This window comes from Cyrtonyx montezumae, unplaced genomic scaffold (genome assembly GCF_038088225.1).
Source record: "Cyrtonyx montezumae isolate F1298 unplaced genomic scaffold, pur_monq_1.0 scaffold_0, whole genome shotgun sequence".
In the NCBI taxonomy this organism is placed as follows: Eukaryota; Metazoa; Chordata; class Aves; order Galliformes; family Odontophoridae; genus Cyrtonyx; species Cyrtonyx montezumae.
In genome coordinates this window covers 16,992,064-17,017,013 of record NW_027071824.1, presented here as the reverse complement: position 1 = coordinate 17,017,013, position 24,950 = coordinate 16,992,064, and the positions used below count along the sequence as shown (strand labels likewise).

General features: G+C 53.0%; 1 protein-coding gene across 7 annotated transcripts; it reads left to right on the top strand.

Annotated features, from left to right (window-relative positions):
- The first annotated feature begins 997 nt into the window (after nucleotides 1-997).
- On the top strand, nucleotides 998-23,331 carry VEGFA (vascular endothelial growth factor A). 7 transcript variants are annotated; one of them, XM_065755572.1, is made up of 9 exons: nucleotides 998-1,589; nucleotides 6,846-6,897; nucleotides 11,942-12,138; nucleotides 13,921-13,997; nucleotides 14,381-14,413; nucleotides 14,581-14,727; nucleotides 17,081-17,152; nucleotides 18,292-18,423; nucleotides 20,668-23,331. In XM_065755572.1, exons 1-9 carry the CDS (start codon nucleotides 1,524-1,526, stop codon nucleotides 20,687-20,689), a joined length of 798 nt encoding a protein of 265 aa, XP_065611644.1. In that variant the 5' UTR covers nucleotides 998-1,523; the 3' UTR covers nucleotides 20,690-23,331. The 7 variants fall into 7 exon arrangements, with proteins under 7 accessions (XP_065611644.1, XP_065611661.1, XP_065611653.1 ...); XM_065755589.1 differs by lacking the exon at nucleotides 14,581-14,727 and having other exon boundaries at nucleotides 1,430-1,589; XM_065755581.1 differs by lacking the exon at nucleotides 18,292-18,423 and having other exon boundaries at nucleotides 1,430-1,589.
- Nucleotides 23,332-24,950: the final 1,619 nt, after the last annotated feature.

Genomic DNA, 24,950 nt, shown 5'->3' with positions numbered 1-24,950 from the left:
TAACCCCGCAGACGGAGCTGCCTTTTTGCCCTTCAAACGCCTTCCCAGCAAGCGGGATGGGATTCGCCCGGTGGTGCGCCAGCGGCGTTCGGCGCAGGCAGGCCCCTCCACCTAGGGACTATCATTGGATAAAGGGGATTTATCCACACCGCCCGAGGTGCCCCCTCCCCTTTTAGCGCGTATCCGAAAAGCAGAGGCCCTAGAGGGGCCGGACGGCGGCCGGGATGGCCAATTGCTCCCCGCCGGCCCCCTCCCCGCAAACGGCCCCGCTGGACTTCGGAGCGATTCCCACGGACAAGGTGAATTTTGACCCGAACGCATCCCTCGGCGGGGCACAACGGCGGCCGTGGGGGCGGCGGGGGGCGGCGGCGGCGCGGGCGGAGGGGGCGGCACGGCATCCCCGAGAACCGCGGTCCCGAGCGCGGCGGGCGGGGAGAACGGCGGAGGGGGGCCGCAAACCCCCGCGCTCCGTCGCGTGTAACAGGGAGGGATGGGTGGAGAGGAGGGAGGGGACCGCGGCGGAGGGTGGGACTTCTCCGGAGCGTCTCTCCCCGCGGCCGCGCCGAGCAGTTGCAGAGCGCCGGCAGCGGGCGGTGGGGCGGGCGCTGCGCGGGGAGCGGGCGCTGCGCGGAGCCGCCGCTGGAGAGCGCGGAGCGCGGCTGCCGCGGTGCCGGGGGCGAGGAGCGCACGCCGCGCCGGCGGGGGACAGCGCGCCGCGGGAGCAGCCCTGCGCGGCACCGGGACCTGCTGTTGGCTTGCCGCCGTGCTTTATCCTCTCGTTTAATTTATTTTTTCCCCACCTATACTTTGATCCGCTGGGATTTTTTTTTATTTTATTTTTTTCCCTCCCTTTCCTGCAGAGCCTCCCCCCCGCCCCGTTCCCTCCCTCTATAGCCAGTTTGGATTTTTTTTTTCCTGTTACTATTCTGATTTGCAAAGCGGTGGACGCAGAGTGAGAGGCAGAGAGGGCAGGAGGCAGGCGGTCCGCTCGCCCCCTCCGCCACCCCGACGTGCGGAGCGGGCTCGGGCTCGGGCTCGGGCTCGGCCCCTTCCTTTTCCCGGGGGAGGCGACCCCGGCTCGCCGCGAAGAGGGGGCGCGGCGAAAGAGATGCATTGAAACTTTCCGCGCAAACTTCGTCGTGAGTGCGCGAAGCCGAGAGCGAGCGCGGCGCGGGTGCCTGCCTGCCCCGGCTGCGGGAGAGCGGCCGCGCACGGGCGCCGCTGTGGAGCTCGGATTGCCCGGCGGCGGGGGCCGGGCGGCGGCGGGGCGGCCGCGGAGCCTGCGCTCGGCCCTGCGGAGCGCCCACCGAGAGCGGCAGCGGGCGCCGGCGGAGGGCCGGCCGCATGGAGGGGTGAAAGCGGAGACCCCGAAGAGGAGACCCCCTTCCCCCGGATCCCCTCGCAGCGCCCGGGAGGCGGCGGGCGCGGAGGAGGCGCGGGCCAGAGCGCGGCAGCGGGGCGGCGGCGGCGCGGCGGCGAGGCGGAGTGCGGCGGGCCCCGCTCCGCGGCGTGCGCCGGCAACCATGAACTTTCTGCTCACTTGGATCCACTGGGGGCTGGCGGCGCTGCTCTATCTGCAGAGCGCGGAGGTAAGCGGCGCGGCCGGCGGCGGGACGGGGCTTTGTGCGGGAGGGACTTTCTCCCCTTCTTCCCTTCTCTCCCCCTTCCCCCCCATCCGCCTTCCCTTCGCCTCCCACCTGCCCACCGCGCTGGCAGCGGGGCCGGGCGGGCGCCGGCGGCGCGCACACACGTGTGCGGGTGCGTGTGCGGGGCTGCGGCGGGGGGCGAGCGGCCGGGAGCCGCGCGCGGAGCGCACGTGTGCGCGCATTGCACGCCCCCGGCGAGGGGCTCCCCGCGGAGTGGCCGTGGGGCCGCGGGGCCGTGGGGCCGGGCGCGGGGCAGGGAGGCAGCGCGCCGCTTTCTTGCATCAGCCTCGCCTCCCGTCCTCCGGTCTCCTGACATTGCAAAAGGGTGTTCGGCCGTATTTGCCTTGGGTCCCGGCTCGGGTTCGTGCCGCCGAGCGGAGTTCAGAATACCTCGCTGGAAAAACAAATAAAGATCAAAGAGGACAAAATGGATCCTGATTTTTTTCCAGATTGATTTTTTTTTTCCAATATACGTATCTCCAGCACTGAGACTACAAAACCCCGCGTTTTTCCCTTCTCTTCCTCTTTGGTCACTTTTACTTTTGCCTCATTGTCATTCCTGAGCGATTAGAGACCGACTCTTCCTCCTTTTTCTTTCTCTCTTATTTGTTTTTCTTGTTTGTTTCTAAAAGGCAGCGCTCTGTGCAAACCTGCCCTATAAATCGATCTGTTTCTGGAGTCCGGAGGGCTGTGTTGCCAAGAGATATTAAGGGGTTTAGACAGAGTGCCCACGTGAAAGTGGCTGTGCACTGGGTAGGCATGGATTATGTTTAAGGCTGTAAGAAGCCAGTGCTCCCTGCACTGCTCCTCTGCTCTTGCAGGGAATGTGAGCCACATCATCTCCCACAGACATGAAAATAAAGGTCGCCTGCAAGCTGCTCAGTTATTCACATTGTTTGTTCAGCATGGATGCTGGAAGGTAACTCCCCAATTAGGAGCCATTTCAGCTGGAACTGGAGGCAGGCTCCGCACGCTTTGTTTCTCGCCTGTTATATCTCCACTTTTCCCGGTGACAGCCGCACGTTGGGCAGTGCTGGATGGGAACCAAGGCTCAGCTCCCATCTGAGCGTGTCACGGAGCTGCGCCGTGCAGCCTGGCGGCCACGTCTGCCTCATGGGACAATTCTTTCCGCTCTCCCAAGAGTTTTTCCACCGTCACCTAAAACAGGGCTTCTCTGCCCGCTGGCTCCTCCATAAACTTCGAGAGTAGCATCTCTTCCCTGGCCATGGGTTAGACAACTCCGTGTCTGGCAATAAAACCCTTCAACCCTCCCCTTGCTCCTTCTCCCCTCCCCTTCCTCTTCCCTGGAGATGAAGCTGCAGATCAGGTAGGCTCTGGGTCCGTCCGTCCGCAGGGACCATGCAGAAGCCTGTTCTGCTAGGTAGGAGGATGGTGTGACGCGAAAAGAAAGAGGGAAAAATTATGGCGTGGCGTGGGAAATGCGGAGCAGTGGGAGGTGTTGCAGGGTAAGTCCGCGGGGGACTGTGAGATGAGCAGATAGCGGGGTTATGCGGGCTGCAGAAGCGCTCAGACAGATGGATGGACGGTGAGGTCTGTCCTACACTTCTGTCCTTATTTGTCTGTGGGCCGCTCGGGCGCCACGGTGATGGTCGGGATGTTGGGAATGCCAGTGGGTCTCACGTAGGCAGCCTGATGGTGGCTCTGGGCACGGCGGAAAGTGCCACTCTTCATGTTGTGCTTCGGTGATAATATTTATCGGTGCTGTTAATTAGGCTGTTGTGTTGAATAAAACCTATCTAGCTAGCCAGGCGCATTGAGAAGAACTAAAGAGGAGCCGTGGAGAGGCTGGGCAGGAAGGCAGGGTCAGGCGCGTGTTGGGCGGCTTTCCCAAGGGCAAAGGAGGAGGGACGTGGGAAGCTCAGTGCTCTGCCGAAGAGATTGCTCTTCACCGAGGGGTTGGCACGCTCGCTCCCAGGACGGTGGGAAGTGTGTCATGGTGTAGGCTGGGCGGTGCCGATGCCACAGGTGTCTGCCTCCACGTGTGGCCACAGCCCTTGTGCGCGGGAGAGGGAGGAAGAGGCAGTTTTGCAGTGCCACCCTCCCGGCTGCTCGCCAGCACCGAGCTCCCGCAGGCTCCAGAAGGCCGTGGCGGCGTCCCTGTTTCCTAGAGATATGGGGGACAGCAGCTCCTTCCCCATCGCCCTTTGTCCGGCTGAAGTGATGGCAGGTCCCTGCTGATGGGGCCCTGGGAACCCATCCCTTCCCTGAGACGTGGAGGGACCTGGCTCTACCAGCTATATTGCCACAGGGAACAGGCAGCGCTCAGACACACAGGGAGGGAGAGCGCGCCTGTGACCAGACTGCTAATGATCACACACACACCCGCCGTGCTGCCTTCAGCCTGCTTCCGCGCCAGGCTGCGCCAGGAGCTCCACAGCCCCTCGGCCGCCCGCGCACAGCGGTCACCTTCCCCATAACACTCCTACGGAGAAGGAGCAGAGCTCCTCTGGGAGCAGGGGAGCCTGTGCTGACGCCGCAGAGGGGCTCACCGATGCCTGAGCAACCCAAGTGGGGTCTCTCGTCCGTCTGCATCAGGGTGCCTGTGCTGCGCTGGCAGTTTGTGGGATTACCGACCTCTGGCTGTGTGCACAATGGAGAGGGAGCGCAGCGAGAGCCCCCTGCTTAAGTAGAAACCGCTGAGAAGAATTTCTAGCGCCTAAGACGAAAAGTGCATTAACTCCTGTCCCAGAGTCCCTCTCAGAGTGGATGGATTGTTTGTTCCAGTCCTAAACAGTTACAAAGCTCTTTTAATGAGGCTGCACAGATTAGGGGGAGGGGAAGGGAGAGAAAGAGTGCTGGTGGTGTTGGCGAGGGGGGCGATGGCTGGGGAGGAACAGCGTCATTAACCTTTTCTCTCCCTTCAGAGGATAACTCGCTCCATGCTGGAACTGGTAGGAAAGGGGGGATGGGAAGGTGCAGGTTCAGAGGTGTGAAACATGATTATTTCTTCAGGAGGGTTTTGGCCCGCTTCAGGACATGCATTTGCTGTGACCTGCAAAGGACACTAAAAGGAGCTTCCCGCTCTCGAGCCCAGGGCTTGCTTCCACACCTCTGTGACATGCTGAAAATCTTATGGGAAAGAAATCGTGTTACAGAGCTGTTGGGTAATTCTGAAAGACAGCAGAGGAGAGCGTGACCTTCAGGCTCCCACCGAAGGGCATGCTAGGCCTGCGTGTCCCTTGAAATGCTTTTAGTTTCCCATTGCCCTTTGTGATATACGGCAGCTTGGTTTAGAGTGAGGCAGAATCCCCTGCCTCACCTGCTGTTAGACAGGCTTTGAGGGCATTAGTGAAAGGCAATGCCCAAAGGACAGAGAAGTTTCTTGCCCTGCTGAGCTGACTGTGTGTTACTGATAGTTGCGGGTGTCTGCAGAGAAGTCCCCTTCGAGCTCTGCCAGGGGAGCACAGCAGCCTTACCGGCCCACTCCTGGCAGGCTTTGTATCAATCTCATCTCACGTGTGTGTGGAATTGCTACCCAGGTGTAGGTGACGGCTGGGAGGGTGTGCTGGCTCCTACACCCTGGGCAGGGAGAGGTGCTGGCCATGCGTAGATCAGCAGTGAAAGTGTGTGGCTTGTGTCTGCTTCCCAACAGCCATGCACCACGTGTGTGTGTGCGTGCAGGGAGGCAGGGGGCTTGGCAGCGGGCTGAGCAGCCTCACGCCAAGAAGGGACAGCATGACCCTCAAGGTGTCTCAGAGCTAATTCTGCTCAGTCCATCATGGTCATCTGGTGTGTGAACCAGAAATCCCTCAGCGAAAGGTCTTGGGGGCATTGTGACTTGGATAGACTGACCTGGCTCGTGATTGCCTTCCTGTGCTATGATGTGAATTGAGGCTTTTCTGCCCTTGAAGCGGTTTTCTTCTGACCCATAGATCTTTGGGAGCTGAGCCGCCCTGAAAGGCCACTGCAGCCTCTGCTTGCCTCCATTTTGTTTGTGCTGTTGCGGTGACCTTCACACTTCAGGGATGAAATTGTTCCTAGGAACCTGCTTTTTAAACTTACCACGGCACTGAGGTTAGGAGCTTCCCTCGCTGGGGCATAACAATGGGGCAGCTCAAGCCTGGACCAGCCTGCTATGCTCAGGTACAGAAGGACGTTAACAGAAAGGAGAAGCGAGGAGTTTGATCAGGGGGACCTTAGACAAAGGGAACTGTGCACAGACACAAAGGAATGGCTGAGAAAGGGGCTCTGCCGGCTCACTTTCCTCCTCCTCTTCAAAGCTGACACTCCAGGCTGTGCACAGGGCTGCTGAGAAGGCCATAGATGGCCAATTCCCATTGTGAGCCTGAGGTGGACTTTGCCTGGTCCGTTCAGTCCTGTCTCCAGCTGTGAGATCAGAAGGCCTTGCTGTTGGCTTAAATACAGCAGATTGCTGATGAAGCAGTGTTTTGTGTGTGCCTACTTGCTGAAATGCAGCAGGTTCTGGAGCGGATGGCGTCACGCAGGTGGCAACATACCTTGCAGAAGTGAAGAAACCCGAGCATTTTGGTTTTGGTTCAGAACAGAACAGCAGGGGGAAACCTGACTTGGCTGGAAAGTTACGTCAGAGCTCCAACCCTTGCGCAGAGCAGGAAGAGTGGAGTTTTTGTTACACCTGGAATGAAGAAAAAGCACTTCCTTGGCAAAGTGGTGCAACGCTGCTCCATCTCAGTCTGGGGGTGGGTTGCCTATTGCTGCTCCTGGTTAGGAAATGCCCCTTGTCCCAGGCAGGGCAGCGAGCGCAGAGCTCGGGCCTCGCTCAGCACTGGGGAAGGGCCCGCTACGTGACAGTGCCAAGTGTCACAGCAGCCCATATCACTCGGGAGAGGAGGGATGCCGTGGGGTGTCGCGGCACGTGGTGCCCTCGCAGCTAATCGCCTGACACGGGGCCAGGCAGCGACACCTCTGCGGCCACCGACAGCCGGGGGTGACATTGAGAGGGGTGCAGTGCCCTTGGGCGCCTGACAGCCCTTCTCCCCCCACGGCCCTCCCCGCTGCCGGTTCAGCTCTCCGGCGGGGAGGCCTGGGGGAGAGAGGGAGAACAAAAGGTCTCTGTGTGCCGCCGCAAGGGACAGCCTCGGGGCTCCCCGGTGGCGGCGGGCCCAGGACACCCCCCCCCTAACCCACCCCACCCCACCCCACCCCAGCCCTTGACCCCTTCCCCGCGGCCCGGTGACCGATTCTCCGTTCTCTCCGCAGTTGTCGAAGGCTGCTCCGGCCCTGGGGGATGGGGAGCGGAAGCCCAATGAAGGTAAGCGCGGGGCGTCTTCCCCCGGGGGCGGGGGGCTCGGGGGAGGGAGGCCCCGGCGGCCTACACCGCCACCTCCCGGGGAGCGGCGGAGGGCGCGGGGCGCGGGGCGGGGGCGCCGCCATTAATGCCGGCGCGGTGCCGGGCCCGAGGAGGCCGCGGCCGGGCGGCCTTGGAGCCGGGGCGGGCGGCGGGGCCGGCCCAGCCCTCCTCACGCCTCCCATAACTGCGAGGAGAAGTGCGTGCGTGCGCTCGGGCACACACACGCGCGCTCGTTTATATATATATATATATATATATTTATATACGCGCACACAAAGAGCTGAGTAGCTGCGAACAGCTTCCTAGGAATTCGCCACAGTGCCGTAGGAAGGGATTTGTCATCTTCGCTGCCTGCCTCTTCCCCGCAGGCGCTGGGGGTGCCTGGCCAGTCAGGGCTGAGCCCCAGCAAAGGCCCCACAGCAGCACCCAGTGCCTGGCTGCGGGTCTGGGGGAGAGGGTGCTCAGGCCCCCCGAACAGGGCCACCTGCCACTGCTTGGGCTATTGCTGTGTGAACAGCCGAGCATGAAAAATACAACCTCTTACTCTGGTGCAAGGCACAAAGGGCCCAGATCCTGTAGCTTCTGCTTAATGGCAGCACAGGAGAGGCAAGAATACAGCCTGCTTGGGAAGCGTGGTGCTTTTTGTGGCACTACCACTGCCTCGAGGCCAAAGTACCCCCTCTGCATCACTGATTTTGTGCCAGTGGATGGATGTGTGAGGGGTCAGAAGTGTGGGCAGCTGCGGGGTCAGTGGGAGATGCCTGCTGCACATCCCCTGCCCCATGTGTTGCAGCCAATTGGCTTTCACAGCCTTTAGGCCAGCAGTAGGGTAGCGGGCAGCCCAGTTCTTAGGAATAAAATAGTGAGACGGATGTCATCAGATTCCAGTCACATAGGGATGTGATCTATAAAATAACTGCTACAACTCCACCAAGAAAGAAACGCAAGCTTTCTTAGGTGTTGTCGGTTTCTGGAGAATGTGTATTCCACATTACAGCCTGACTCTGGTCATCGGAGCCTCCAGGCTGAGGCGATAGTCAGCTGCTCTAAGGTCATCCTGTCTGTGTTTTCCTTCCTGCCTCCATAGCTGAACAGAGCCCTCACTGGTGTGGCTGTGGTAAAGGGTCCCCCCGTGGGCTGTGACCTCCAGCGTTATTCCATCCGGAGGTCAGCAGAGGGCTCTAGCTGTGTGGATCCAGTTTACCTTTTTTTTTTTGTCACGCTCGATTTCAATTTCTGTAACTTTATTAGCGTGACAGACTGTGAGTGTGTTGCCAGAGATTTGTGGCAGGCTGTTTGGGATAGGTGTCCATTTTGCATGGCCAAAATTTCTGATTTGCTGGCGGGTTGCCGTGTGTTGTGTTTGACCCTTGCTCCTGCTGAAGTCAACAGAAGAAGGTTCAGTGACTTCTGAGGGATCAAGATGGAGCCTGCTGTGAGGCTTATTTTGGTAACCAGTCCCTCTGCTGTTGGTAGAAAAGAGACAGTACCCTCATCTGGCCATTTGTTGTGACCAGCTACCTTCCTGGGGAGGGGATGAGTTGAGTGGAGTGTCACTCCCTGGCACGGGAAGGCAGATGGGAGCAGGAGAGAAGTCGGTTGAGCAATGTGAGCAGTGAGACTTCAGTGCTATTGCCTTGGTGCTATTCCTGGACCTGCGATTCAAATACATCAGTGAGCAAGAAGTCAGGACTCTTGGCATTACCTTCTTGGCTCTGCTTCTGTCCTGCTGGATGACCTTGGGGGTCTGCTCTCTGTACCTCAGTTTACTCTCTCTGAAGAGGAGCCGTTGATGTGCCTCTGTTGCAGAAGGACAGTCCTGCAGTGCCTTCTTCCACCAATGTTCCCGGGGCCTTTGGGGTCGGCAAGAAAGGTGATTTTGTACCTGTGGCCATTCTGTGCTTGCTCTGAGATGGCAAGCTGCAACAGGTTTTTATTTGGGATGAACTTACTCCGGTTGGAGCGTGTAATTTTAGCTTCACCCCCTACCCTTTTGTGCTCCAGAGAGCTTTCCACGTGTTTTGTGGCACAGGAAGTTGTAGAGGAGTCAGACAAACACTCTTTGTTTGTTCCACGAGAAAAGATTTTCTGGTATAAATAAAGGAAACCACCAGCACTTGTGGCTGCACTTTTATTTTTGAAAGAACAGTGTGTCTATATTGCTGCAGAGCCATTGGTGGAGAAGGAGGCAGAATGATTGCTGAGCTGCTCCATTTCTAGTATAGCTTGTTCCCACTCGTCTGCTCCAAATTTGGACTCAATCCCACCTGCCGTGGCCATGTCTGCCCTAAAGAGTTAATTGGGCCCTGGCTGGGTTTTAACCTTTTTCCCTCTCCATTCACAAAGAAGAACCTCTGACTCAAATCTGGAGGTGTGTTACGGGGTAGGGGTGTGGGTTAAATATGGGATTAACTTTTAACATGGGCTGAGGCCCGAATTGCAGGAGGGGAGCAGGCCAAGCAGTGTTAGTCCTTCAGTGACCTTCCCATTTTTCCCCGTCAAAGACAGACGTCCTTCCGTCCCCAACACAACCAATGGAAAGGAGGCATGGACTGAATCAGCCCGGCAAAGTGTGGAATATGACTCCTGGTACATAGGAGTAAGCATAACAGGGGCAGGGCTTTGAGAGATGACTGTACCTCAGTCATGTGCTCTGCTATAGCTGTGCAAATGGACTGTGAAGCGTTGCACAGTCTCCGTGTGAGTGTTCTGTGTGCAGCAGAATCAGGGCAGTGCGCCTTCCGTGGCAGGAGATCTGACTGACAGCTGGAGAAGGAGTCCCTGCTTCCTCCTCAGAGGCTGATGCAGGCTTTGGAAAATATCATGCATTAATGTAAAGGCAGAAGCTCCCGCGTTGTTCATGGGAGGCATTTGTTCCTGTCCGATCCCCCGGATCTCAAGTGCAGCTAGCAAGGTGCGTCCAAGAGACTAAAAACTGCGGAAAAAAAAAGTCAAGTGTGCTGTTCTCTGGCCAATCTGTAGCCCAGATTCGATGGTATAATCCAGCTGCTTGCACAGTGCAAAATTCAGAGAGCGGAACAGACCTGAATCAGTTTCACTTCAGCTTTCTGCTTGGTTTTGGTTTCCGCCTCTTTATATCTCAGCCAAATTCAGCGAGCAGTCTTTGATCTGCACAGGTAACCTTCGCCTCCCCTCCCTCTTTTCTCTCCTTCTTCCCCATGCAGTCAGTCTGCAAGTGTTTCTGGCCAGAGCTGCGCCTTTATCGCCAGGGTTCCCAGATCCTTTCTGCTGGCACAGTGTGAATAATCAGCAGTGCAGTTCAGTGGCTGTCATTGTGCCTGCAGAATTTCCCACATATTAAATTGTTCAACTTGTTGGAACACAAGCAGTGACTAGGGTCACTCCCAAGGGGAGCAGGAAGGAGGCAGCGTGGACACCATGGAAGGATGGACAAGAGGCACACTGCAGTCAAGGGAAGAAGGAAGAGGGAGGGAAGGACAGGGAACAGAAGCATGCTGTCTTTTAGGCTAGGAATACCAGCAAGCGTTCTGTGCCTGCCAGGCTACATTTTCTTTTCATAAGCCACTTTCTCTTTTAATAGTAGCTCACACTCCCTGACACTTCAAACTCCCTGGATGGGAGTTCCTCCCTTCTTGTACCCGCTCTCAGCACCGTGGCACTGTCAGCTCCACATGACCTAGAATTAACTTTCAACAATTAACTGTGGGCTCTGAGCTCCAAGCCCTGCAGCTTTTGCATTTTTTTTTCTGTGGCAAAGTAACCTTTATGCCAGTTTGTCACAAGTTCAGGGCGCTTTAGAAACGCTTACTGGAGACCATTTTTTTTCCATGATGCAAGCACATTGCGCTTATCGCTCAGTTATCAATGCCGGTGCCGTAGCACTCTGCATACTGTACAGGTGGATCATTAGAGTGCGTAACAGCATGGGGTAGGTACTCCCTCTTTGTGTGTGCTCTTTTCCCCTGCTCCGTTTGAGCCATCTCCCTTTGCCTGCATGCTAGGAGGCCTCGGGAGCTCTAGGTACCCGCTGTTTGCAGAAGTATGCTAGCAGCTGGGTTTTGTGCATGTGTGCTTATCTCTCCTATCTCTCATCTCTTCAAATCTCTCCAACCCTTGACCAAGCAGCAAGACGAAGCTTTGGCAAGAGACTGAGAAACATTGAGAAACGCTTGTGAAATCGGTGCAGATCGCAAGCAGTCAGTGTTTGCTCCATTCAGAGGAAAGGCAGAGGATAATGGTAGATCCACCCCGTTTCTCCTCCCACGTGGCTTTACTGTGGTTCAGTAGCCAAGTATGTGGTCTAGTTAATCCTGAGGGTGCTGTGGGTCTCCCAGTGTGTGGCTCAGTTCCTTGTCGATGTGGAGACATGGGGGCTGTGACCTGCCTGCGCGCTGCAGGTGATTCTGAAGGTGGCCTCTTGAGGTGGATGTTAGGAAGAAAGAAGCCACGCAGATGCATTGTTCAGAACCATCTCTTCATTCTCAGGAGAATCTCTGTGCCAAGGTCTGTGAGAGGGATGCTTCTGCTTCTGGCTTACATACCCCTGGCTTCTAAAACCCACTGAGGCATCAACTGGCTGTTTTGAAAGGGGGTAAAAGATGAACCTGTGAGGGTTCTTAATCCGGAGTGCAGATCATCTGCTGCAGCGTCTGGTGCTTTTTGGCTGAGCAGATATGCTTGGTGGCAGCATATCTGAGCGTATTGGTGATGGAGGGGAAGAGGCATCTGTGGTGTCAGGATGGGCCAGACCAATCAGTAAACCTCGCTGGTCCATCATGTCTTAGCTCTAAAGCAGTGTCAGGGAGAGGCTGTCTCCTCTTCCCCACTTTATTGGGGTGTGGGAGGGAGGGTGGGTGGGTGTGTGAGTAGGGCAGAGACAAAGAAAGGGCTTAGGCCTGCAAGACTGTTAGTGAAGAGCATAGGGTAGATGTGTTGCAACTGCCTGGCTTGTTTTAAGGGGTAAAGAACTAGACATTCTTGAGCTGAGTTTGCATTAACTTATTCCCTCCATTCCTCCCTGCAGTTATCAAATTCCTGGAAGTCTACGAGCGCAGCTTCTGCAGGACAATTGAGACCCTGGTGGACATTTTCCAGGAGTATCCTGATGAGGTGGAGTACATATTCAGGCCATCCTGTGTGCCTCTGATGAGATGTGCGGGTTGCTGCGGCGATGAGGGCCTAGAATGTGTCCCTGTGGATGTGTACAACGTCACGATGGAGGTGAGGGCCCAACCTGCAAGCTGGCATGCTTGGGTGGAGGAGGCAAGTCACCCATCACAGCCACTCAGCTAACCCAGAGTCCAAGCTCCCAGCTAACCCAGATGGAAGAACAGCCTACCCTAGGGAGCTGGACATTGTCGGATCGGGAGGGCTTACTTCTTTCCTGATCCTTGTGCTCAGCATTACCCCACACTGGGGTGAAAAGTGACCTGCCCGTCTATATGCAGAGCTAAGAAGAAAATCTGTTTTTTTCAGTGGCTCTGACCCTCATTAGTACTCAGATACAGAAGATAGGACTATGCAAAGGAGATTTCTACAATGGAGCAGAATGCAAAGGGCCATTGCTGATGCTTATAGCCCTTAGGCCCTAAAGAAGATACTCCCCGGGCCCTTGCTCTGCCTTAACTTTGCATTTGGTCCACACAGCTGTTGTTCTGAAAGCAGCTGTGTAGTGCAAAAGGGAAAAGCCTGCCAGTACTCTCTCCCGGAGGGCATGCGAGGTCAGCCTTTACCAACAGAGCAGAGGATTTGGGTCATTAGCTACATTGGCACAGCAGGGGTGGGAAGGGTCTCTAAGAAACACACTGCTTCAGTGTCAAGTGGAAAAGCCTTTTTGCCTCTGGGCGTGCTCCTCCTTTATTTGGAGGCTGCTGAATTCATTTCTTGGAAGAGACAGACTGGCCGTGATAGCAAAGGCTGGGCACATGGGGAAGACACATACTCTGCTTCGAGAGCTTTGTCATTGCCTTTGCCAACCTGGATCCCAGCTTGTATCCAGCATGGTGCTCACACCCAGTACCCTTGACTTGTAGCTCCCTCACATACTTTTGTTTCTCAGCCTCCTGAAAGGGACCTGTAAATATTGCCCTCAGTTTTTTAAACGGATGAGTGACATGCAGGAGTGCATGATAACCAGCCGGTGCTTTTTACTTGTGACCTCAGCTGCATTTGAACCCTGGGACAGAACCTGTCTGTGTCCTTCTGTGCTTCCCCTGTATTGCTTTTCCACTTGCAGGCTCCAGCTTGGGCCAGAGTCTACTGGCATGGTGTAACTAAGAATGGTTTTGTTACCGTTCTTTGCTGAATTACAGGTTTCGACTGGCATGCCCACATGCTTGTAAAGAGTCAGAGGTGCTTCAGTGGCAAATGCTAGAGCTAGCGGTCCAGCCAGGTTCTGGGTTGAGAGACTGTGACAGTACAAGCAGAGTAATACAGCATCCCTGGAGGCACACTGAGCTGGGGGCTGGGCAAAGTCTGGCTCTGCAGGGGTGTTGGAAGTACAGAGCACCAGATTTATTCTGTGTGTTGTCTCAGAGAGAAAACGAGATGTCAGCCAGGAATGAGTGGTGGCTTAGGGAAAATTAGCTGGGTATGGAGCTTTTGCTTTGGGCCTTTGCTTTAGGCTGAAGCCTGACTCTATCTGAGAGCTGGCTGGATGTTCCATCACTGTCTTTCTAGTACTGACTGGGGATGACTGCTCAGTAAGACTCTTACTGTGGTGTTACGCCTTCTCCCATGCCTGTCTCCAAGGCAGTCCACCAGTGCTGGCACCTTGCATGCATGAGCAAACAGAGCTTTGGCACGAGACTGGTGTTGTTGCTTGCTTGTGATCAAAGGCCTTCCCTGACTGGGAGAACAGGGCCTCAGAGGCAGCTCAAACTCTGCCATGCTTTTCCCAGGACCACCTGGCGTACAAATGCTTTTTCTATGCAGAGGACTGATTTGGAGCTGTGAATATAAATAGTGAATGGGCAGTCACCCTCTCCGTTTCTTTCATTACAGATCGCGAGAATTAAACCCCATCAGAGTCAGCACATAGCGCACATGAGCTTCTTACAGCACAGTAAATGTGACTGCAGGTGAGAATGGAGCAGCACTGATTCCTCTTGCAGTTAACTTATTCTGAGCCTTTCCTTTCTTCTGCCATTGTGTTGAGACTGTTGTCTCCACTGTTCGTTTGCAGTGGGATGACTGAGCCTGGGAAAAGAGCTCCTTTGCCTGTGAGGCATCTCCATCTCTAGATCTGACAGGTGGACAATGCCAGCCTGCAGCCTGGGGTCTTCTGGCCTTGGTGAGGTGCAGCAGGAGAGCAGTCACTTTGAGGACTGCTTAACTGCCACAGGCATCCTGCAGTGGCACCTGTACATGTCCTTCTCTGGACTTGTGGGATTTGGAGATAATACTGGATGTTTATATAGCAGATTCCCTTTTAATGATGCCTTTGTTCTCTCTTCCCCCACAGACCAAAGAAAGATGTCAAAAATAAACAAGAAAAGTAAGTGACAAGCTTTTTCTCCCTTCTCTTTTGGTGGTTGGTTGGCATTTCTTCTCCCTACTGCCCCTTGCCCTTTTCCTTGGTTGGTTGGAGATACTCACTTGGAGAAGGTGTTTTTGGAAATGGCATATGGTGGTGCATGGGGCAACACTCTGAATCCGTTCCAGGTGGGCACAGAAACCCAGATCTGACGGTCCTTCCTACATACCCCAGACCTGGAGCTTGCATGACCCACAACCATGGCAGTCATTCCTAATGCTTTACCCTGAGTCAGGGAAGTCCCGTCGTGTGTGTCCTACCAGAATGGATTCAAGGTGCAGCCCCCATTCTCCCTTGCCTCCTCCTGGGGTGTTTCTGGTTACTGCATATCGCTGCCTTTCTTTATTATTAATTTTTTTTCTTGCTGCTTGAGTGAGAACTTGCTCGCTTCTTTCACGGCAGCTTGGGTAGGAGCTCTGCTGGCTACAGGGAGAGGTGGCAGTGGAGGCCTGGTGGAGGCAGGACTGATGCCATGCACGATGTGATGCTGGTTTTGGTTGGGTGGGAGCCTGGGAGGGTGTAAAGGAGGTGGATGTCCTTAACTGGGACTTGGTGGAGGCTTTCAAGAGAGTTTTTTTTTTTTGAGCTGGTGGATTTGCTCTGGTGACCTGAAGAAGGTTAAGGCACAACCTTCCCTTTCCTTCCTTCCCAAAGTAAAAAGGTTGTGGAAAGGAGATTAAAAAAGCTCTCGTCCTGCGGTAGTTGCAGGGACGATCACAAAACGTGGAACAACATGGACAAAATGTGACCTCTCTGGACAAGAGGGTCAGCTGGACTGCGCATGGCTGGGATAGTGACTCTGCCATTTAGAGGTGCGGAGTTGGAGAGGAAAGGGGTAAATACTGGGAGATGAAGCTGAAACAGAGAGCAAGTGGAAGAGTGAGAGAGAGCGTCTTTCACCCTTTTCCTGGTGGTTGTGGATTTCTAGCTGCCTTCCAGCCTCTCCTCCTCCCCTGGAAACCTGCTCGTGGCTGCATCAGGCTGCGTGCAGCCAGTGCTCTCCTCTGTGCAGGGCCGTGTTGGGGACGGTCATCTGCGTGGCTCCGTGGTTTGAAGGTGTGCGAGTTGGGTCTGTGTGAGCTCTGGTGAGGATGGGGTGTGGGTGAAGCAGCCAGCCCAGACTGTGTTGCAATCCCTTTCCTCTTCTAACAGCACCTTGCCTGCTCTTTGCTGGTTCTGCACTCCCCGGGGAAGGAAGGGAAGGGATGGGAGAGATCGGTATGCTTTGATTTGTTCTGGTTTGAAAGTCCTGTTATATATCTCCATCCTTCAGATTTTCCTAAACAACAGATTTTCCTCTCCCTCACCACCTCCCTGTGCCTTCTGACATGTAGGGCAGCAGCTGGGAGTGAGCTGATGCTCTGATACACGTTCCATCAAGAAGACTGGAGCAGGCCTAAGAAACACCTGTGGTGTTCCTTTCTGTTCCCCTGCTAAACCTTGGCAGCTCCCTCCCAAGATGGGCTGCGCCCAGGCAGAGAGGGGAAGGAGGGAGGCTGCTGAGCTGCTGTGAGGCTCACAGGTGCTTGCCCCAGGGCCTTCTCACATACCTGTACCTTGTTGCTACGCTGATGCAGCTCAAGGAGCAGTGCAGACTTCAACCGCCCCTGCTCTGTGCTCTCTGGGGTACAGAGATCCATGGTGTCCAGGCCTGCATGTCCCAGCCCCTGCCTGTCCCAGCTCCTGCCCAAAAATCAGGAGCAGCAAGTGAATTTTTAAGAGAGTGCTTTGGCTCCGTCCGCTTGTCTGTCTGTCAGATCTTTGTGGAAAGCAAAGGTAGGGAAGGGCTGGATGGAGGAAGAAAGAAAAGAAAATCTGAACTGCTTGCAGTTACCATCTCCTGGGTATCCTGACTGGGCTAGCCTCCCTCTTCCTCCTCTGTTGCTCGGCATGGAGGATGCTGGAGGGTGTGTGAGCAGAAAGTGAGGTCTTCCTGAGTCCACCAAACCACAGGCAGTGGTGGGGTGGGTGAGCAGAGCTTTCAGGCTGCATTCCCCCACTCCCATGCAGCAGCACTGCACAGAACAGGACTCAACCCTTGTCCCCAGTGTACTGAGCCCAGGGCCCCATCGCTCCCATCCCATGGCAGGACGATTGCCATCCCCGCAGTGGGGCTGCTGGGTGTCCCCTCCTTGCCGTCACGTCACGGCGGTCTCTTTTTCTCCATGTCATCCTGTGTGAGCCTGAGCTTGTCACCAGAGCTGGTTGTCTGCGCTCACTGCAGTTGTGTGATGCTTTCACCAGTCTTCCTGATCCCTTCCTCTCTCCGCTGCCCCACTGCCCCTCTCCAGGGGTGCGGGTGCCTTCAGAGGCCCGTGGATGCCGGCAGCCCCGCGTGGAGGTGGCCTCAGTGCACGCTGTGTCCCTGGTGCTGGCTTGGCTGCAGGCAGACTGGTGGCGGTGCTGCAAGAGGGCCAGTGAGTGTGTGTGCGAGGTGGAGGTCTGTGCTTCGCTCCAGGACTTGTCCTCCAGTCCTGCCTCATGTGCTTTCCCCTCCCAGCAAGGCACATGGCTGTGTTTTTTTTCTCTTCTTCCTTGCGATTTCTTCTGTTTTCTCTCTTGCTCTCCCTCTCTCTTTCCTTCTCTCTCTCTTTCTCTTTTTTTTTTTTTTTTTTGTTTTTCTTCCAGAAAATCAAAGCGAGGAAAGGGGAAGGGTCAAAAGAGAAAGCGCAAGAAAGGCCGGTACAAACCACCCAGCTTGTACGTTTGTGTCCTCTGCTTGTAGACTCTCTTCCCTCCCTTTCCCCAACCAGTCCGCCTGCTTGCCGCTCACTCAAAATCTCACCCTCTCCCCCCCCCAGTCACTGGTGGGCTGCAGGTCCTGCAGGGGCAATGCTGGCAGTGGCACCGCTCTGGCACAAAGGGTGTCTCAGGGAAGGTGGCTTTGGCTTGCTTGACTCTCTCTAATCATCACCAGTGACCGTTTCCCCTGGGCACAGGAGAGCGGGCAGGTGCCCCACGCCTCTTTGCTGCTCCTTTGGTTGTAGCTCTGTCCTGCACTGTCCCCTACTTGCCTGGTGCCCTCGCTGCGACGGCTGGTGGAAGATGAGCTGGTGCCTGCCGTGCATGTGTGTGTGTGCGTGTGCGTGTGCGCGTGTGTCTGGTGGAGTCACAAGCGGAGAGGAGAGGTGGGACGGTGGGAAGCTGGAGAGGGGGTGCTGGGGAACTTGGGGGGGGGCTCTCTGTCTCTCTCTCTGCTGGATTCGGTGGCTTCTCTCTCCCTGCCTCTTTCTCCCTGTCTCTGTTTCTTTCGCTCTCTCTCTCACGGTGGTTCACAAAATTCTGCATTGTAAATCTGCAGCCCTTCAGAGCGGACTCTTAGGTGGCAAGGTGGAGATGGGGCTCACAGAAGGGAGGGCAGTGCAGACTGCAGGTGTAAGCACACAATGCTGGAGCCCAGCTGCTTTCCAGCAGGGACAGACCCTGCGTATTTAACTCATTTAGCCTTTGGCTTCTTTCTACTCCCAGCAGCCCACTTCAGAGAACGTCTCTCATTGACACCTCCATAGCTGGTTGGGACCTCTGACCTTCCCATCCTTGCTTCTCCTTTCTTACTCCCTGTGGCTTATGCCAATGGATCCAATGCAGCATTTGTGAATACTGTGCAGAGAGCCTGTTCTCCTTCTCTTTACGCTAATGCAAGGGGATGCTGTCCTGACCATGTCCTGGGGCTGCTGGGGTGCTGCTGGAAAACCCATCAGCCCATGACACTCCAGTGGGCAGCATGGGGGCTGCGGGAGGGGGCAAGGGGATTGCTTTGATGTTTAGGGTGTTGCATGTGTATTTTCTTTCTGCTGAAGCGCTGTAGCTTAGACATCTTTCCTTTTGCCTTTTTGCAGTCACTGTGAGCCTTGCTCAGAGAGGAGAAAGCACTTGTTTGTACAAGATCCCCAGACCTGTAAATGTTCCTGCAAATTCACAGACTCACGTTGCAAGTCGAGGCAGCTTGAGTTAAACGAGCGCACTTGCAGGTTTGTGTCCTGAAGGATGAAAGAGAAACACACAGAGAGAAAGAAAGAGAAAGAAAGAGGGGGGAGCTTGCTTCCTGCTGACTTCTGGCACCAGTGCTATGTGATCACTTCTTTTCTCTGTCCTACATGAGCCAGAGGGCAGAGGGACTAACTGAGAGGAGGACAGAGATTCTCTGTGTCAAGGGGCGGCTGTCCGTTTCTGATATGCTGTCAGGACTTGGATGAGGATGGGTGTTCATACCTAAGATATCCTTTCCCCTAGAACAAGATAACAGAGTTCACACTGCTGCAGTAGATATGGGGAGGGTCTGTAGCCTTCTGTACGTTATCTTTATGCGATTCTGAGGGTAATGTTGTACAAAGCCAAATCCTTCTTAGCTGGCTAAGATTTCACCACTCCTATCTTCCAAGCCCCTTCTGTGTGGCTTGTGGACGCTCTGTTGTGTGCAGACTGAGGAAGGCCAGGCCACACTCTCATTCATCTCTTTGTTCTTAAAAGCTGGGGTGAGGACCTTGTCCTCTGGCCCTGCACTCAAAAGTTCTCTTCACATTTTAGCCAGAGTTGTGGTTTGAGGGGCTGCATTCAGGGCTGTGGTGTGGGATACAGCAGGGTTAAGCCTGCTGGAGGTGAAGGCATGCAGAGGTCTGTATTTCAGACATGCGAGCTGGGAGCTGAAAAGACACTGGGTGGTTAGTGTCTACTCAGAGATCCACACTGTGAATGTGTTGCCTGAGGATTACCTGTCATGCTCCCGTCCGTAATATGGATGTGCAGAAATTGATTCCCGGTTCTCACCTGAGCTCTGTGGTGAGCTCAGCAGGATCTCTTGACTCGCTGTCTATGTGTGCACCTCTGGTGTGTGATCATCCTGCCTATTGCAGAGAGTGGCATAAAGGTGGAGTTGCTAATGAGCTGTGACTCCAAACTGAGTTCACAGAAGTCTAGGAGCTTCCTCTCATCAAGGGAATGTTGCAGGAGCAGTGACTGGATGAGAAAAGGGAGAGAGATCTGGGGTCTTTTGTTGGCTTCATCCTGATGGAGAAGGTGTCCATTTGCCTGCCTGGAATTGGCTAGGTGACTAGGGCTGCTTCAGGCAGCATGTGCTTCCAGGCGTGCAAGTGCTTTGTGCCAAAGCCAGGGAGGCACCTAGCATTGCCAGAGCTGTCAAAACTGTTCTGCATATAGAGAAGTTTTCTGGCGTGCTGCAGTCTGAGTGAGAGAATAACTGATGGAGGGGTCAGACTACAGCAGCTTCCAGAGTTACCCTCCTGCCAGTGATCATAGCCCCCAAAGAGCGAGACCAGACCTTATGTTGTTATTTTCCACCTGGTCTTGCACCCTAACCCCAGAGTAACTGGAAACTACCTTGCAGAGTTTAAAGAGTGAGAAATAGTACAAAGTACAAAGAAGAACAAACAATACCCCAAATAAGTCGTGATGGCAGAAGGGATTTGCTTGTGTCTTTTATTAGTCTCTCCTTTTGGTGGGATGATTGGCACTAAGGGAAGTTTCCAGAGGTGGCATGTTCACCAGAAAGGTAGCAAGGAGTCATAAGAAATGGTAGATTATCTGTCTCCAGAGAAAAAGATGGTTAAGCTGAAGTTCCTCCTGCTTCATCTCCTTGTAAGGTTCGAGTTGGGCCCTGGAAGGGAGGGCAATTTTTTGTTTCTCCCACTGCTTCTTCAGGCTGCTGCTGCTGCTCTTCTCTGGCACTAACCCCTGCTCATGGCAGCCACTGAAACGAAAGGCACTTTATTTTCAGCAAACTTCTTGCCTGCATGAGGCTTTGTTGTCTGTGTTGCTTCCAACCCAAACAGCAGGCTAGGTGGGGAGCTGGGGGAGTGTGTCTCTCTGCATGCATTGCTTGGCTTTGTTTTTGTGTGTGTGTGTGTACCTATGTGTGCATGTTGTGAGAGGGTGCAAACGAGACACCCAACTCAGCTTGTGAGTGAGGAGACCTCTGATCCTGCTCCAAAATTTCCCTCTGTACCAGTGCTCCCCCCCCGACCAGGTGAGCCTGGGGGAATAGAATTTATCGACCCATTCACGGGTCAAGGTTCTCTGCTGCTCTGCCCCAACTACACAGCACTTCACCCCACCAGTGACGTCATGCCACGTCTTAACACCATGTGCTCTTAAAAACATCAGCCACCTCCCTTCCTCCCCTCCCTTGCCCTGCTTGCACCCCCATCACAAACATTAACCTCTTCCCTTTTTCTTTCCTTGCCTCTCCTCTCTGACAGATGTGAAAAACCGAGACGGTGAGCAGCGGAAAAGAAGGGGGAACAGCCCTGTTTCTGGAGCCTGATTTCTCGCCTGGACAGAAAAATACAAAACAAAACACTAATCCAAATGAACCCTAAAAATGAAGGATCGGTAGAGCACAGCACTTTCAGTACGGACGATGGACTCCGGAAGGAACATTCCCCAAGGCACCCGCCGCACAGAATTCACCTTTGGGTTTTGAACTGTTTTATTTTATTTTTTGTTTCATGCTGCTAAATAACAGAGCCAGGAAGACTATAGGGGTGTATTTGATGGGTTTTCCCATGCATACATATATATGTGTGTATACATGCATATACATATATATATATGTATATATATTTTAACCACATCTATATATACATATATGTATATCTTTAACCACACACACACACACATATATTATATATATATATATATATGTGTATATATATATATATATATATACTGATTATTTTTTTTAACATTGCTAATGTTATTGGTGTCTTCACTGGATAATACTCGACTGCTGTGGACACAAGCGGGCTACTTGGGGCATAAGAAACAAGCTAAGACTGGACTTGAGTAGAAGCGCTGAGTGTAAACTTCTTAACTCTAACTGACCTGTGCGGCCTCCGCTGTTTCTCTGTAGAGTGTGCTGTACCACAAACCACCTTCTCCTTGCCTGGGACAGGGAGGAGAGGTGACGGAGAGGATGGGCAGGGAGTTCCAAAGAGCGGCATCCTAGGGTGCGATGGGTCAAAGGCCAAGGAAATGGCCGTCTGCGTGATCAAGGATTCCTCCTCCCCTCTCTTCCCCCAACCTTCGCCCTTACTCGTCTCATAACCTGCCTGCCTTGCTGGGACATGGGATGTCAGTGTACATTTTGCGTTGACTTTATTCGCTATAGAAACTTTGCCAGAGAGACGTGCTGGCTTCTCTTAAGGATGGTGGGCAGCTGATGCGCACTAACTTTCCCTTCAAGAAAGTATCACAGGAGTCTAGATTTCCCGCCCTTGGTGGCTGCAAAAGGACACAAGGCCTACAGTGTGCTGAAGCAAGAATGGGGACCGGTGCCTAGCCACACAATTGTTCAGCACTGTCTGCTTTCTTCATGCACAGAGCTGCCACTCAAGAGCATCCAAGATGCTTACGGAACATTTCTGGAAAGGGATATTAATCAAAAGTATATACACAGTAGGGGTGTGTGTGTGTGTAGGTGAATGTGTGCGTTCGTGTCTGTGTGCTTGTATGTTTGTGTTTTTCTCTCTTTTTTATATATATATATTTATTTTTATACATATATATATATAAAAAATAATATATATGTATGCCAAGATGGAAGGGGGGAAAACGAAAGCAATTTTTGCTGCCTTCCGTTCGCACGTCCAGTGTGAATGACCCCTGGGGACGTCAGGATTTTTCTAATGACGTACTGTAAATACCAGGCTCCTTTTCCACCTCTTGCTCTGGGAATCAAACGTGGAGGCAGCCGGAATCCCTAAGCCACGTCTGAAAATCTTGGCCATGTGTGTATCTGCGATATACTCTGCGGTGTATGTGGAACCCACCTTACACACGCGCACACACACACACACCCCTGAAAGCGTGTTTGTACATCTATGTGGATATATATAATCTAGTTCTGTGATTAAAATTATTAATAATAATAATAACAATCAAAAAGGTACTCGGTCTGTGTCAGAAATCTGCCAAACATCATCTGCAATTGAATTTTCAACGCCTGATAATGTACAACACGGAAAGCTTCCAAAAAAGACGAGACAGTCTAAAAACAGACTCACAGCAAGTGACTACTAACCACTAGGAACTCCCCATCTGAGTGATGGCTTTCAGGAGAACACACGGGTGGGTGCTTGCATCTGCAATGTGTAATACTCATGCTGCATCGTGCGCAAGACAGAGGCTTCCGATGGGGGGGAGGGAAGAGAAAGTGTTTTATATACTTATTTAATATCCCTTTTTAAATTAGAAATTAAACAGATAATTTAATTAAAGAGTAGGGATTTTTCAGTATTCTTTGTTAATATTTAATTTGAACTATTTATAAGCCGTACCTCTTTTTTTTTTCTTTTTCTTTTTTTTTTTTTTATTTGTACTGGTTGTGTATAAATTTAACTTTCCTGTTGTCCCATCCCATCTCTCCCCAATTGTTGGCAGAGTCAGTAGCATGTTATGGGCAGTTATTTAATTAATTTCTCTAACACCTACCCCCTACACATTCCTATTGAGACAAGGGTTAGATATACATCTACATACTATATATATATTTGGCTATGTGTTTGTATATATATATATATGTTTATGTATATGTGTGATTCGGATGAAATAGACGCTACGATTTTTTTATATATGTAAAAAGAAGAGACAGGAAAAATAGAAAATTCTACATCTTGAATCTCTCTCCTTTTTAATTTTAATATTTGTTATCATTTTATTTATTGGTGCTACTGTTTATCTGTAATAATTGCGGGGAAAAAAGATATTAACACTACATATTGTGTCTAGTGAGTTTTTTCAAGATATTCCTTAGTACATATTTATTTTTAAACAAAGAAATTACAGATATATCTTAAAAAAACCGACGACGACGACGACAAACAAACTTTTTTTTGTATTAAAGAATTTAATTCTGACTCGGATTTCCTTTGCCTTCTCCTTCCACCTTGCACCCTGATTTTCTTCCGTTGTATAGCAGACCCTCCAGCATTGCCTCTGGAGGCTCCGGGGCACCAGCAACCTGCCAGTTGGACTCTTGGATATGTGCCCAGAGCCTCCAAAAGCATCTAGGTACCTAAAGCCCCTTGAAATCAGTGGGAGCTAGGCACCAAAATACCTACGTGAAGCCCAGGCCAAGTTCCCAGCTCAGTAAGGAGAGGGGGGGGTCTAATGGGCAGGAGTAAGGGGACAGGACTCTTGGGTTCCTTTCCAGAATCCAGTACCAAGGAGTGTGGTGCTGGTCACAGCCTTGCCTCTTGTCTTACCAGGAGTCAAGCTTCATTGTGCTGGGTACTGTAGAGGTACGAGTACCCGTGAGCTTGGTGGATCTTAGAATCCAAGATGGAAAGTAATGCTCTGAGCCTATCCTTCACTCATAGTGGACTTGGTAGTTGCTGTTGGAGCTGTGTATCCAGCTACCAGTGATGGCTCAGCAAGACCTCACCATCCTGGATGATGATGAATGAAGAACTATTAATCTCTGACCACGCTCAGCCTTTTTTGAGGCACTGTAGTGACTTCTGTGATGTCTTTTGGGATGTCAGAGGGGGAAAGCTATTTGGAAGCAGTGTCACTTCCCCATCAGCCGTGAAGGTGAGTGTGTCACATGCTGTTGGTCATCTGGCCATGCTGGAGAGAAACATGCAGGATCTTCCTGGATGATGGAGGTGATTCACCCAGGCCAACGCCTCTGAGTTCCTGGCTGCCTCAGTCCTGCTCTTGTCAAGGTAAAGCATCCAGTTTTTACTTAGTGCCAATGTGGGCAGCTCAAGAGGTGGATCTGCAGTTTTGAACTCTGCAGACAGTGGAGGAAAGTGGAGAAGTAATTGAAGAGGCTCTGGTTCATCTTGTTCAGTAGCATTTTGTAGAATGCATTGTTGAGAGGTGTGAAGGTGAGCAGCGCCATTTTTGGATGCTGCTGTGTGAGGAACCTGAGGAGTTTCTTGTCATGCATATTCACCACTGACTTTTGGCTTGTAAGGATCTACTGGCTGTTCCACATATGGCTGTGCAAAGTAACATGGACAGGAAGTCTAGCCTATCACCAGTACACCTTCATTGGCTCTATATGAGTTTGGAAGGCCTTACAAGTAAAATCAAAAAGACTGAAACCAACAGGTCAATGGTGCTGCCATGTTCTGATCTCAAGAGATCTTTCTGGATGTTGTATCTCAGCAGGAGAGAACCCAAGTCTGTTTAGATGCAGTGGGTCATAACATGCCAAACCCTGCCTGCTGATGGTGAGGTGAGCTGGCTGTTTCTAGGATGTGAAGAACAACACCTGCAGTCCTCTCTCCTCCTACTTCTGAGAGCTAGGTTACTCCAGGAGATGGTGACTGTGCCTGGTGGGGTGGCACTTTTCAGCTGGGACAACTGCACCTGCTGAAGGGATACACTTGCATGTGGCTGCTGCAGGGCTCAGGCAGTGGCCATGCACCACGTTATGCACACAGTGCAGCCACAGTGGGATAGCAGCACAGCGAGTGGTTGTCCAAGCCAGCTCTGAAGTAGGCACCTGGAAGCAGTCCAGCCCTTCACATTT